The sequence below is a fragment of the Camelina sativa genome, chromosome 10 (assembly GCF_030686135.1).
Source record: "Camelina sativa cultivar CO46 ecotype springtype chromosome 10, ASM3068613v1".
Taxonomy (NCBI): domain Eukaryota; kingdom Viridiplantae; phylum Streptophyta; class Magnoliopsida; order Brassicales; family Brassicaceae; genus Camelina; species Camelina sativa.
Genome location: NC_141889.1, coordinates 4,906,648 through 4,921,159, shown reverse-complemented (window position 1 = coordinate 4,921,159; position 14,512 = coordinate 4,906,648). Strand labels below are relative to the sequence as shown.

Here is a 14,512-nt window from a genome sequence, read left to right as displayed (position 1 = left end):
TTAAACTGTAAAGATCACTGATCACACTGTCAGCGTAAGATCCTGCTCAGTTTCAGCATAAAGAACTCTAGTTTCAACTTTCAATTCTACTAAATCCGATCAAATCCACAATAACTCAAAGATCCCTGCTCAGAACAGAACATACCATAGAAAGAAAGAAAGAAAGAAAGAAAGAAAGAAAGAAAGAAAGAAAGAAAGAAAGAAAGAAAGAAAGAAAGAAGAGAGATCCAATTGTTTCATTACGCTGGCTAGACCCTAACTGTTACGTACGTTCGCAATAGCCGAGGACGAAACAATAAGTGGTTAATTCCGGTTTAATGGCGGAGGAAGAATGGTCTGCCGCTGTAATCAACAATCCACAATCTGGATCTGGATGGACTGAAGAAAGTGATGATGATGACGTTGACCCTGTTTTGGACCAAGAGTTCTATCGCCAACTTCGCGATTCCGATGTAAACATATATATATATATATATATATATATATATATATATTTATCCCCCCTGCTCTCAACTTATTTGATGTGTGATATATGATCTCTTTGTATAGGGTTTTGATGTTGAGATATGTAATCCGAATAGTTCAATCCGTATGTATAAATGTGCCAACAATGAGGAGGACCGTCGTGATGACATTGTTGGCATTTGTGCTAGAGTCGGACTCCATTGGTACAATCTTCACAAGGTAATTAAATCTCGATATTGGTTGTACTCTGTTAACTCTGTATCTGCGGTTTGCTCCTGATCTACTTGTGATTATTTCTCTCTACCTCTTTGATTACAGGGCTCAAACCTTAAGTTGATGCACGTAAAGAAATATACTTCTAAGTTCTGTGCGCTCATGACTTACCATATAACTGCGGAGGCTTTTGATCCAGCCAACGATTCACGTTTCACTTTCCAGACACGTGTTACAAGCGCTACATGTAGGTACGACGAAGATATGAAGATTCTGACTGAAGTTTGTAGAATTAAACCCAAAATTCAAGGTAATCTAATAATGTCGTTTGGTTTTGATTAAAGTGTGGTTTTTCTTCTTCTTTTTTTTTTTTTGTCATCGTAATCTTGATGATTCTGGAAAGTGTTGTTAAAAAAGGTACTGGAGATGAAACAAAGCGATGGGATGACGAAGCAATAGATGATTTCTACAAAGGCGATCTACCTAAGTTGGTTCCGGATGATGCGTTGATGTCATCCACTGAGCATGATCAGTTTTACGAGTTGCAAGAATCAGATATCCGAGAACACATCAACTGGCTTAATCTGTATACTGAAATTGCTTATTTCTCGCTGTGGGAAGGAGACATGAGGAGTGTGTCGTGTGTGCCTCTGCAAATAAACAAGGTCATTGTACACACCCGAGAAGCTTTGGAGTCAAAGGACAAGCTCAAGGCTGGGAATGCCATCTTCTACATTAGTTTCAGAGATGTGGATCCTCTTCATGGTCCACCTCAAGATCACAGAGCCATTGTAAGAAGAACCGTCGATGGGATACCAGGACACTTTTGTCTTGAGTTTAAGTGTTGGCTCGAGGATCTGTGAGGCTGCTCTATTAACTTAGATAGAAGTTTGGCCCGAGCCTGAGATCTGTTAGCTACTGTACTGTACTCATTAGTAGTCAGTACGTATAGTATCTTCATTTTCATGTTAGTTAAAAATGTCCAGACGTTTTTCGAACAAAGGTGGATTGTATTCCAAGTTTCCAACATCTTGAGAGAGATGGCACATTCTATATATATAAACCATATTTTCCAAGTCGTCTTAAATGAAGATTAGTTTCCTCGGTTCCAATCTCAGTTGCGAGTCTACATATCATAGTATACATTAAGTGTTTGAATCTCCATTTTTTTAAGCCATCGGGAGTTTTCTTGAGTAAACAACGTACATAGGATCTGAACGCCCTGGATTTGGAGATATATCAACGGCCTGGATTGATCACAGGTTGGAACGAGTTCATCATCAGCAAGAGTAAAAAAAAACTCTTAAGAGGGATTCTAATAGAAGGTGTGTTGATGAAATAAACAGAAATACCTGTGGAGTTTCGAATCCTCCAGCGTAGTGAAAGTATGATCCGACAATGAGAGCATGATCTGCATCACCAGTTGATGTCCATATCGAGATTGCTTTAGTAAAGAAGCAACGGTTTGAAAAGCTGCAAAAAAAGATAAGAGGAAAGTGAGCTGGTTGAAACCATGCAGGATATGTATAATATTACTGTGTCACAAGACTTGACAGGTTTATGTTAAAAGAGAACCTCATTAGAGCTAGTCCCCCGGGCTTGAGGATTCTGTTCATTTCCCTGAAAACTTCAAGTGGCTTTGTAAGATAATCCACACTTACCTGTTCAGATACCAAGAAACATACAAATTCGTAAGAACTTGAGATACAGATGAAGAAGTGCAAGTTTTAGAGATAAAAAGGAAAGTTTGGTCTTACCACATTGGTAATAACTTGGAAAGAATTGTCTTCAAAAGGCAGCTTAGGAGTGAGATTTAAGTCTTGGACTATGTGCTCGGTGAGAACCTGAAAGAGAGTATTAGATCCTATGATCATATGATGATCCATCTCTTCTCTGAAAGAGAGTAAATACGTAAAATTGAATCTTCTTTACCGGATTGCGCTTAAGCTCTTCTTCGTTCAAACCCATTCCAACTATTCGCTCTTGCTTATATCCGGCTGGATAATGACTGACCTATGTAACATCATAACAGCCAACAATCTAAACTTCAGAGGATTCTCAATAAAAAATTTCTAACATAACACACACAAGACTGGATATGCAATTTACACATACCCAACTGCTACACATATCGAGTAAGCTCACTCCAGGAGTATCGCTCTGAGGCAAAACCTTTGAGTAATACTTTGTCAATGCAGCTATGGCAGGATCATCAATGTGTGTCACAAACCTTGGAGCTTCATAGAACGTTGAATCAGACGACCTTAGGACAAGTTTATTACACAAGTCAACAAGATATTAGTATGTCTCAAAACCAAAACTCACGCATGCCTCACAGAGAACAAAACAGAGTAAGTAAGACTATAACACAAGCTTGGAATTGTAATCTTACTCATCGTATCGTTGGAAATCTTCTTCTTTGAATGGGAAAGTCTCGGGCCAATCCACCTTATTCAACGCCTAAAACCAAGCAAATGGGTTCAAATTTTCATAAAGCTACAAACTTTGAACAACTAAATTCCCAGTGTCACTGACTCACTGATAAAGCCAAATTCCTAAAAGCTACAAACTTTGAACAATTTAGCTATAGAATCAAAACCCTAACTGAAGCAAAAGGGAGTAAAGACCTGTTCGACGGGAGAAGGATTCGTCTGCCTCGCGGAAGCAATGAAAGATTTACCGGACATGTTGTTGTTCATCATCCACAACGAAGCACCGCCAAAACCACCGAGAACTAACCGGCGACGTGAAGAAGCGCGGATCCAACGGTGGAAAGGTTTCGAAGCAGTCGTCAGGAGATTGAGAGCAGAGGAAGCTCGGAGGAAACGGGAATTTCCGGCGGTGGAGAGAAACGGAGGCAGAGGATTGGATCTGAGGCTGAGAAAGTTACAAGTTTTGGACATTGTTTAATGAATTGTTGGGTTTTGTCTGATTTGCCAAAAAGGTTTGAACTTTTCAGGACACAAATCATGACGAAGAGATGATGTGTCGCGCATATCGATCGATGAAGATGACGATTCGCGAGTCTAGTGATCCAAACCACTCTTACGTGGACGTTTCTGTTTGTTAGGGGCTTTTCTTAATTTTTACAAAGTTTTGGGGAGTAACTATAAATAAAATAAAATTATAAAAAAAAAAAAATTATTATGGTTACTTTCGTTAGAAGTTTCATCTATAATTCACTCAAAAATTAACTAATGAAAATAAAATCATATGAATCCTGAATTTGTTAGTTGTTTGTAAGCTTTATATTTCGAACAAATCATCCATTTACCGTCTGAATGGTAACTGCAGATTCAGTAGTGCGGAACAAAAAATTTGCTAGTGCGGTACGGTTCAACTGCGGTACGTGCGGGACAAATGTATTTGCGGGACAAGTGCGGTTATTCCAAAATAAACGGTACAAAATAATGTTTGATTGGTGAAAAAAATAATAAGCGGTGCATAATACATATTATAGTTACACATTATAAACACATATATTATATTAATATACTTTTATAGTTACAAATTATAAACATATTATAGTTTTTATTGTTAGTGAAATAATATTTACATTTTATTTATAATTTATGAACTTTAAAAACCAAAGTTATAATCATGTAAAATTTTGTTTATTAAATAATGAAGAAATACATCTTTTAAAAATAATTTATTATAGAAGAAACTATAGTTTACTTGTAAATTGTTAAATCTAGTTAACATAAATATGATACATTTTAGATGACATAATTTAAAATTATATTTTGATTAAAACTGACTTAAGTTTTTTGGATCTGTTTTTCCATATTATAAGTAATTATTTTGTAGTTTGTGAAGAATAATGAAGTAATATTTTTTATAAAAATAAATAAAAAGTAATTCATTTATCAGAACTTTTAAAATTTTAAAATCAAAAATACTTATAGCATCAAATATAGCATAGAGTTATTGTTGAAATTTAATTAATTATTCCTCTCTTTATAAAATAAATAATTAAAAAGAATAAAATAACAGTGCGTAATCTACAAAAACGCTACCTAATTGATTTTGGACAAACAAAAAGCGGTCCAAGAGGATATTACCTTCTCTTAAAAAACGCAAAGTGGTTTTCTTATTTTTTTTTTTGAAAAACGCCTATTGCCCACTAAATGTATGAATAGTAATATCAATCAGATTTTTCTAAAAAATGTTCAAATACGCAAAAAATGTTCAAATACGCACTTATACATGTTACCATTTACTGCCTTAAGTTCAATATTATAAACCCAGCCAAACTACTCATTTCTGAACAAGATTCAATTTCAAAGACAAGCAAAGCCAATGTATATGGACTTGTTTTTAGATACTTACTTTTATCACTTTTATGTAAGATTTGTTTGTTTTACTTCGCATACCATGAAATTGTGACTAATTATGACTATCGAAGTTCACTTTATTTAAAACCTAACTACTAAAGACTACTAAAGTATATATTACTTTCTATAAAGACTACTAAAGTAATCCTAACTACTAAAAATCGTATTTGCTTTGTAAATGGTTCATGAGTAATCATGAGCTAATCTTGATGACGGATACAGTCAGAATCGTGTTTGTAATTTGTATTCTTGCGTGTGCATGTAATTCTTTACTTCCGAGGTAAACACACATCACATGCATATTTGGTAAGTGGTAGTGTTAGCTTGCAATTCCAAAAGATAAAAGAAAGATATATATATATATATATATATATATATATATATATGTATGTACGTATATCATGAACTTGATTATTACTAAAATACTAATTAGATATCCTAAATACTTTGCTTAAAAAGATGGTTAATGAGTCTACTAGTCACAATCAGCTTTTTAATTATCTTAAGGGTTGCGTATGTAATTGACGCAGTTTAATTTTTGTCTATATATTACTATATACACCCATTAAAATGTTACTACTAAATAAAAGTTAAGGACATTAGTCTTCACTACATTAATTTTTATCTATGTTACTACGCTTCATTACATTACTTTATAGTTTATACTTTATACTAAGACTAAAAAAATTAGCCCTAACCATGCTTTGCTTAAAAAGATATTTCATGAGTTCATCTTTTAGTTCAGCTTGTAGTTCACACGCTATTGCTAATTTGTTTACGTATACGACTGACGTAAACACGATTTTAAAAAGTACCTTCACAATAAGCACAGAGACACAACACATCTTTTGACAACAACAACAACAAAAAAAAAAAAAAAAAAGACACAACACATCTACGTAAAGACGTTATCTCACTTCTCATCTCATATTTCCAATTAACTCTCAAAATACAATCTACCATAGACATTTAACTAGCATTTTGAGTATATTTTTTTAGAAAAAACTATATACTGCTAAGACTAATTATTTTTGACTATAGTCTCCAGTTTTCACCACATTTGTTCAGTACTAAACTACAAAAATAATCATAAAGTTTGCTTTAAAAGTTTGTTCTTGAGTCATCGTGAGTGGATTTCCTATGAATGGCGTAAACTCCCTTTAGAAAAGTATGATTCAAATATGCATGAACTAGAAAATTTTATTTATATTACTAGATACTCGAACCACATAAAAAATGTTACTAATTAAGTGTTAAGACAATTGAGTATTGAGCCATATATACCACTCCTCATTTCATTACTTTATATCCTAACTACTCTGTTTGAAATAATGGTTCATGACTCTTGAATCTTGATATTTCAAAGAGTCACAATCACTTTTTATGTATTTCGTAGTGTTGTAGGTTGCGTATGTGATTAGCGTACACCAATTAAAAAAGTACGATTCATTATGCACACAGCGCACCTAGAAATAAGTTCAACACTTGTTTATTCACTTCACATCTCCCAACACAAATCTCATAACACAACCCGAAATCAGAGAGAGAGACAATGGCACAGCCCTCCAAATTCGTTTTCACTCGCGAAGAAGCAAAATCCCCCGGAGACAGCCTCATAAACATTCCCTTTTTGATTCCACTCGTTCGTGGGCCATTCTCTACATCCAAAGTCGTAGCCCTCGGATTCGGATCATCCGGTCGGGTCTTCGTAGGAGTCAACGTCGAATTCCCAGGTTTGCCTCTCCATCACTCCATCCACGCGGAGCAGTTCGTCGTCGCCAACCTCGCACTCCACCTCGATAAAAAGCTCAACTGCTTAGCCCTCTCCCCTCCGGAGGCTCCTTGCGGCCACTGCCGCCAGTTTCTTCAGGAAATCCGCGAGGCGCCTGAGATGAAAATCATACTCTCGGATCAAAACGGCGACAATGTATCAACCGTAAGCCTCGAGAGCCTCCTTCCAAATAGACTCAGCCCCGACAGTCAGCTTCCAAATGACGTCCCTCGCCTTCTCGAGCCGCGCTATAACCGCCTCACCCTCTCGGGTCCCGATTCCGATGTCCCTGACCGTTATCCCGATCTGAAGCCCGCGGGTCTAGTGGCGGCGAACATATCGTACGCGCCGTACAGCAAGTGTCCTTCGGGAGTGGCGCTGGTGGATCTCCAAGGAAGTGTGTACAGAGGATGGTACATGGAATCAGTGGCGTATAACCCAAGTTTTGGGCCAGTACAAGCCGCTCTGGTTGATTACATGATTCGTGGCGGAGGCGGAGACAGAGGGTTCACGGAGATCGTCGGAGCGGTGCTGGTGGAGAAGAAAGATGCGGAGGTGCGTCAAGAGCAGACGGCGAGGATGCTTCTGGAGACTATTGCCCCCAACTGCGATTTCAAGGTCTTCCATTGCTGCGAGAACCCTAAAGAAAACTGATTCATATTTATGGTATACGATATATGATTATACTATTTATTTAAAAAAGACGAATATAAAGGAAAATAATACGCCAGTACATAGAAGAATTACACTGGTCTTTATTAAACTTAGATGATAATATAATATAATCATAATTATGATTTTGTCATCTTCATGTTCAAGTTACCTTATAAATAAGTCTTATTATTTTCTTCGGTTCATGTGTTAGATTTTGGTATCTATTTTGTTCTATAACACCTAGGCTTATATTATCCGATTTTTTCATAACAGTATGGAAAAAGGAAAAGAAAAGATGCATTTGCATGAATCTCCATATATTCAATAATTAAGATAGAAAAGTATGATTTACAGACATATCGAAGTAAAGAATATAACATATGGCCCATTGACCCTCTGGCCAACTTCTACGAAGTGCACAGTTGAGGAACAGTCAAATTATTTTAATTTTAGAAGAGTTGAGTTTCATGATGAATGAATATATATTTTTCATTGAAGATGGTTAATTACAACTTCTTTCTGAGCCCCTAATTTCTGTCTAATTACAAAAGAATTAAAGCTGTGTCATTTCCCCTAGAGCGGTCCTAAACATAACAACTTGCAATACATAGAAGCTTAGTCTAGTAAATGTATAATTACGAAAGATTTAAAATGTATCATATCAACTTGAACCGTAAAAGTTTATAAGTAAAAAATTCTGTTGTTCGAGACAGTGGAATATATAAAAGTTAAGGACAATTAGTCTTCACTGCATTAATTTTTATCTATGTTACTACTCTTCATTACATTACTTTATAGATTATACTAAAACTAGAAAACTTAATCCTCAGTACTTTGCTTAAAAATTGAGTCCTTGACAGTTGACAGTCACAATCAGCTTTTAATGTATCTTGTAGTTCACACGCTATTCTTCATTTGTTTGCGTATACATTGGACGTAAACACGTTTTTAAAAAGGTACTTTCACAATAAGCACAGAGACGCAACACATCACACCTATATAAATAGGTAAAGACGTTAACTCACTTCTCATCTCATTTCCATCTCTCAACATAAAATATCAAAAACACACGATCCCAAAATCAGACAGAGACAATGGCAGAACAGCCCAACTTCTCATCTTATTTCCAACCTCCCAACACTAAACCTCAAAACGCGACAATAGCAAAAGATCAGTACAAGTTCGTTTTCACTGCCAACGAAGCAGCATCGCAAGGCGTCACCGAACCCAAGAGACTTCCAGTTCTGATCAAAAAGGCGATGTCACTCGCTCGGGCTCCAATCTCCACGTACAAAGTCGGAGCCGTCGGACGCGCATCATCGGGTCGGGTCTACTTAGGCGTCAATGTCGACTTTCCAGGTCTTCCTCTTCACCACTCCATCCACGCCGAGCAGTTCCTCGTCGCCAACCTCGCCCTCAACTCCGAGGAAGGCCTCCGTCATTTAGCCGTTGCCGTCTCTACAGACGGCATCGAATTCGGCACGCCGTGCGGACACTGCTGCCAGTTTCTTTTGGAAATCAGCAACGCACCTGACATCAAGATCCTGAGCAGATCAAAGCATGTAGAAGTATCATTCGCGAGCCTTAGATGCCTCCTTACGGACAGGTTCACACCCAACAGAATCCTCCCGAACGGTACCCCTCTCCTTCTCGAGAAGCGCGATAACTGCCTCAGCCTCTCGAGTTCTGCCTCAGGAGAGATCTGCTCAGAATCATACTCTTACCGTCTGAAGTGGACGGCTCTAGAAGCGGCAAACAATTCGTTCTCGCCGTACACTGACTCTCCGTCGGGAGTGGCGCTGCTTGACGACGAGTGGAACGTGTACCGTGGATGGTACATTGAGTCAGTGGCGTCTAACCCTAGTTTGGGGCCGGTACAAGCTGCGCTGGTTGATTTCGTGGCTCGTGGCCGAGGCAAAGGGTTCGATAAGATCGTCGGAGCGGTCCTGGTGGAAAAGAATGGTGCGAGGGTGAGTCAAGAGGGCACCGCGAAGATGCTCTTAGAGACTATAGCATATCCCAACTGCGGTTTCAAAGTCCTCCATTGCTACGTGGATGCCCTTAAAAACGTTAAGAATGTTGGTCTTCGTTATTAAATTATTCTATTATCCTATCATAATTATTATGCTTTGTTTACTTCTTGGTTGGGTTCATTAAACCTTCTAATAATGTCGATATGATATAGAATCATAATTATGTTATGTTTTCTTCTTGGGATCATGTTACCTTTCAGTTTCAGAATAATAATATTCATAATATTGTCAATGTAGTTAACTAATAATTATTAAGTAATTTTACAATCTCAAATCAGTTTGCTTTTATAAATGGCACCTTACGAATATTATTTGTGAATTGCTACTTTCTAAAAAATGTGAAAAAACTTCTATATTGTTTTTCCAAAAGCATAATAATAATAAAAAAAAAGATGTCAATGAATCTCCATTAATGAGTAATATAAAAAAAGTCTCATTTGCAAACATATACCAAGGTGGAGAATAAGTGGACCATATTGACCACTGGCAAATTTTCTTCACAATTTCAACGATAAAAGCGAGCGCGATGTTATCGCGGACTAAATATACTCCTTGTCACACTCTCAAACACTATGAAATCAATTTATTAGTATCATTTTATGAATAAATTCTCAATTTCTATTTGTTTTACTAATCCATAGGTACCATGAAAATGATACTAATTAATAAGACCGATTTTTTACGTGTACCAATTTTTAGTTTATACAAAACTACTTATAACTTTGACAAAAAAAAAAACAAAACTACTTATAAAGTAATACTAACTACTCTAAAGAAATTGGTTTTGAAAAATGGTTTGTGAGTCATTATGTTATATGTGTAATCTTGTGTGTGCATTACCTACAAGGTAAACACACCGTTTAAAAAAGCATTCAAAACATGTAGACACATCACATATCTAGTAATACGTGGTTGGCAACTGTAAAAGACACACGGAATTTGTGTATATAATGGACTCGATTATCATTATTCATTAAAATACTTTTTTTTCTGAATAACTCGAACACATCTTCTATAACAGATTTGAATATAGAGACGTGACACTATCAAAATAGTCACAGAGTTGAGGACTATTAAACTAATCCTTATTTACCACTCTTTATTCCATTACCTTTTTACTACTCTTCATTACATTATTTATACTAAAAATAATCCTAATTACTTTACTTAATTATAAAAAAATGGTTCATGAATCTTACCAAAAAAAAAAAGGTTCATGAACTTGATAGTTACGGTCATTTTTTTGTCTTGTAGTTAATAGGTTGCGTATGTGATTAATTTTTTTCTATATTACTTCCACCCATCAAAATGTTACTCATTTAAGAGTTAAAGACTATTGAATTATAATTTTTCCACCGCTCTTCATGATGATACTTCATACTAATCTAGGAAATAACCTTACTACTTTGCTTAATATATAAGATAGAATTCATGAGTCTCAAAAGAGTCATAATCACCTTTTTTTGTTTTTTATCTTGGTTGCGTATGTGAAAAAACTACCATATTATCTTTTACCTATATTGCTATTCAAACCATCAAAATGTTTATAATTACGAGTTAAGGACCAATGAATATTTTACCACTATTCATTACATTACTTCTTACTATAAATTATAAATATAACCCTAACTAATTTGCATAAAAGGTGATTACATGAATCTTGATAGTCACAATCAACTTTTTAGTTATGTTGTCACAATCAACTTTTTTAGTTATATTGAGAGTCATAATCAACAATCAATATTATGGAACGATGTAAACACGCTTTTAAAAAGTACTATTACAGACGACGCAAACACACCTCTATAAATAGGCAAGGACTTGCTTCTCCATTTCTCCATCTCATTTCCAATCTCTCTCACAAACATAATACATCCCAAAACACACAGATCCCAAAATCAAATAGAGAAAAATGGCACAAGAGAACAAGTTCGTTTACACCCCTAGCGAAGCAGCAGAAGTGGGCATCCACGGCCCCCGTGACCTTCCAAAGCTGATGAAGAAGGCCTTGTCTCTCGCTCGGGTTCCAATCTCCATATTCGGAGTCGGAGTCGTTGGACTCACATCAAAGGGTCAGGTCTTCTTAGGCGTCAATGTCGAATTCAAAGGCGTTCCTCTTCACCACTCCATCCACGGAGAGCAATTCCTCGTCACCAACCTCGCTCTCAACTCCGTGGAAGAGCTCACTCATATAGCCGTCTCCGCTGACAATATCAAATTCGGTGCGCCATGTGGCCACTGCCGCCAGTTCTATCAGGAATTGGGCACCCCTCCTAAGTCGAAATCCTGATCCAAAAACCAGACGAGGGCATAGACGAGTTCATGAGCATCGAGAGCCTCATGCCGGAGAGTTTCGGCCCTGACAGTCTCCTCCCGGAAGACTCCCCTCTCCTTCTCGCGCAGCGCGATAACAAACTCGTCCTCTTGGACACCTCCGAAGCGATCTGCTCTGATCCAGAGGAGTGTCCCCATCCAAAGTGCAGGGCTCTAGCGGCGGCGAACAAATCGTATGCGCCGTACAGCGATTCTCCGTCTGGAGTGGCGCTGAAGTGCGATGACAAAGTGTACAGAGGATGGTACCTTGAATCGGTTGCGTATAACCCAAGTTTAGGGCCAGTACAAGCTGCGCTGGTTGATTTCGTGGCTCGTAGCGGAGGCAAAGAATTCGAGGATATCACTGAAGCGGTCCTGGTGGAGAAGGGTGATGCGAAGGTGATTCAAGAGGACACGGCGAGGATTTTCTTGGAGAAGATTGCCCCCAACTGCAGTTTCAAGGTCCTCCATTGCAAGAAGCCCTAAGAATATTGAAGCATAATTATTAATTATGGTACGATGGTGATAGATATATAATAAGGAAAATAATACGCCGGTAGAGCATTACACTGGTCTTCGTTCTAATCGTGTCGCAATTATTTATGAATGTCGATATATAATCAATTAATCATAATTATGTTCTGTTTTAGTCTTTGGGTTCATCGAGTTAATGTCTACCATGATGAATCAATTAATCATAAGATTCTTCTTTACTACGATTTTACTTTTATTTGTTTTATTTTTTTGGAAAACAATTTGTTTTTACGTTAACTCGATTTTAGGAATTTGTTTTAATTATGTCTTTTTGCTTTTTTTGTTTTTTTTTCTCCACTATCTTTTTTTAGTTTAACGATTGTTTGTAAAAATAATTTTTGTTTGCTAATGTGTCAAAAAATTATTGGTGGGTAACTTGTGCTTTATAATATAAAAGATTTATGTATGAAATTAAAGAAGAATCTTATTTTGATATTCGGGTGCAATGTAACCAGCTGTTCCCACACACTTTGTCCTGATAGATGCTCTGCCCTCTTCTGTAGCCCTGACCAAGCCAAATTCAGAAATCCACGCATATATATCATCTCCTAGAAGAATATTTGCCGGTTTCAGATCTCTATGTATGTAACTCTGACATTGAAAAGCCAAAGTATGCAGATATTCTACTCCTATGGCCACATTCAATGCAATAGTAAGCCGTGTAGTCCACTCAAGGGGTTTCAACCCTTCTTCCTTCCACTGGAATAGATGTCTTAAACTACCTTGAGACATGTACCTATATACCAACAATCTCTCGTTTCCTTCGACGCAATACCCATGCAGAACTACGAGATTTCTATGGTTTACCTTGATTAACGTGCATAATTCTCTACTTCAATGTAATCATCACCAGATTGCTGTTTCATTCTTAAATCGAAGAATGTTATGCTACCATGGAGTTGGTTATAGGAAAGATCCAGAGTCATCAGATTTAATATTGTGTGCTCGAGAGGAATGGTGCATGTGAGACGGTTATGTGAGATATCAATCACCTGAAGAGACGTGAGATAAATATCAAAAGTGTGCTATAACAATAAATATCTTGATTATATTGTGATCAAAGGTAATAGCGTTAGTGTTTAATTTTGAATTATTTTCTAATCATAATAAAAAAAACTTTGCAAAACTTTAGTATCATTATGTTTCAAAGCAAAAAATAGATAAAATATAAGAAAAACATAAGCAAAAAAAAAAAGCTAATTACAAGCAAGACATAAGCAAAGAAAAAGTTAATTACAAATAAAACATTTTATTTGTTTCTAGTTTTATTGTTTGTTATGCGTTATGTGTCTTTAGAAGATGTTTTCAGAGTCCTTTACGTTTTAATGTTTTAATATTCTGTCAGCTAAAGTTAATGTCCTCGCCTAACTTTGAAATCGGTGTTTAATTTTGTAATTTAATTATGGTCATTCAAATATAAATTAATTTAACCGAGTGCTTAAGCAAGGTTGATTTAACCAATATGCAGCAATATGCTACCCATCTGTTGTTTAAGGAAGGTGGATTTTGATTTTAAATTGCTCAGTGATTGATTAATCCGGTTTAAGATTACTCAATTTGGGCTAAGTTGATTTGGTTGGGTACAAGGACAAACCAATTTGAAATTTTAATTGAATTAATGTTTGATTTAAATGACATGCTGAGACCAAAAACGCATTATGAATATATCTATTACTTCAATTTGGTGCAAATAACCGGGAGTATAACTTCTATAACTAATGCAAGATTTTCTTGAGATATGGTAGACAAATTTTCAAATTTTAGATATATCATCCCCTATTTAATATATATTTAGAAACTACACAATTTTTTTTAGTAGACTATATATAATAGTTATAAGTTTTATAGTTATTATTTGATTAATTAGGTTGTTACAAAATATGTTATATGAGTTGGCTTGCCCATTTGCTCTAAAACCAAGAAGAAGAAGACTAACCCAAGAACTATCTTCATTAAATGTCATCACAAAATTGTCAATTTGTTTTTTCTTCTGTTAGTTAGTTGTTTTCTTTATTCTCAATTGATTGGTACGATTATTTTCTTCTATTTCTTAATACGATAATTCAGATTTCAGAGTTTCTGTTTACATATATTTCAGCAGCCAAATGTCACTTTATTATACTTTTAAAATAACAGAAAGAGGAAGTACATTTTGCAATAACATATGCAGAACCAGAGCCTATATACATACA

The 14,512-nt window shown here is 36.1% G+C and overlaps 2 protein-coding genes and 3 pseudogenes across 4 annotated transcripts; 4 read left to right on the top strand and 1 right to left on the bottom strand.

Moving 5' to 3' along the window:
* The first annotated feature begins 23 nt into the window (after nucleotides 1-23).
* Nucleotides 24-1,817, top strand: LOC104717237 (UPF0725 protein At4g29550-like). The gene is made up of 4 exons (XM_010434781.2): nucleotides 24-452; nucleotides 550-684; nucleotides 784-988; nucleotides 1,096-1,817. Exons 1-4 carry the CDS (start codon nucleotides 318-320, stop codon nucleotides 1,539-1,541), a joined length of 921 nt encoding a protein of 306 aa, XP_010433083.1. The 5' UTR covers nucleotides 24-317; the 3' UTR covers nucleotides 1,542-1,817.
* On the bottom strand, nucleotides 1,668-3,730 carry LOC104717236 (uncharacterized). The gene is made up of 8 exons (XM_010434779.3): nucleotides 3,306-3,730; nucleotides 3,071-3,138; nucleotides 2,794-2,941; nucleotides 2,611-2,691; nucleotides 2,436-2,522; nucleotides 2,254-2,339; nucleotides 2,031-2,151; nucleotides 1,668-1,925 (listed from the first exon to the last, which is right to left on the bottom strand). The coding sequence occupies exons 1-8, from the start codon at nucleotides 3,579-3,581 to the stop codon at nucleotides 1,848-1,850; spliced, it is 945 nt and encodes a 314-aa protein (XP_010433081.2). The 5' UTR covers nucleotides 3,582-3,730; the 3' UTR covers nucleotides 1,668-1,847.
* A 2,529-nt stretch (nucleotides 3,731-6,259) lies between these two features.
* Nucleotides 6,260-7,634, top strand: LOC104717235 (cytidine deaminase 1 pseudogene; annotated as a pseudogene). Its single transcript, XR_015569314.1, has one exon. The product of XR_015569314.1 is annotated as a cytidine deaminase 1 pseudogene (transcript).
* Nucleotides 7,635-8,423: 789 nt separating this feature from the next.
* LOC104717234 (cytidine deaminase 7 pseudogene) lies at nucleotides 8,424-9,747 on the top strand (annotated as a pseudogene). Its single transcript, XR_015568379.1, has one exon. The product of XR_015568379.1 is annotated as a cytidine deaminase 7 pseudogene (transcript).
* Nucleotides 9,748-11,298: 1,551 nt separating this feature from the next.
* On the top strand, nucleotides 11,299-12,502 carry LOC104717232 (cytidine deaminase 6-like; annotated as a pseudogene).
* Nucleotides 12,503-14,512: the final 2,010 nt, after the last annotated feature.

Coding starts and splice junctions, on each gene's coding strand:
- LOC104717236 (XM_010434779.3), bottom strand. CDS start 3,581: ATGTCCAAAACTTGTAACTTTCTCAGCCTCAGATCCAATCCTCTGCCT. Junction 2,523..2,610: donor AAGAGCTTAAGCGCAATCCG/GTAAAGAAGATT, acceptor ACTCTCTTTCAG/GTTCTCACCGAGCACATAGT. Junction 2,152..2,253: donor GGGGGACTAGCTCTAATGAG/GTTCTCTTTTAA, acceptor CTTTTTTTGCAG/CTTTTCAAACCGTTGCTTCT.
- LOC104717237 (XM_010434781.2), top strand. CDS start 318: ATGGCGGAGGAAGAATGGTCTGCCGCTGTAATCAACAATCCACAATCT. Junction 685..783: donor ATTGGTACAATCTTCACAAG/GTAATTAAATCT, acceptor CTTTGATTACAG/GGCTCAAACCTTAAGTTGAT. Junction 989..1,095: donor AATTAAACCCAAAATTCAAG/GTAATCTAATAA, acceptor TTGTTAAAAAAG/GTACTGGAGATGAAACAAAG.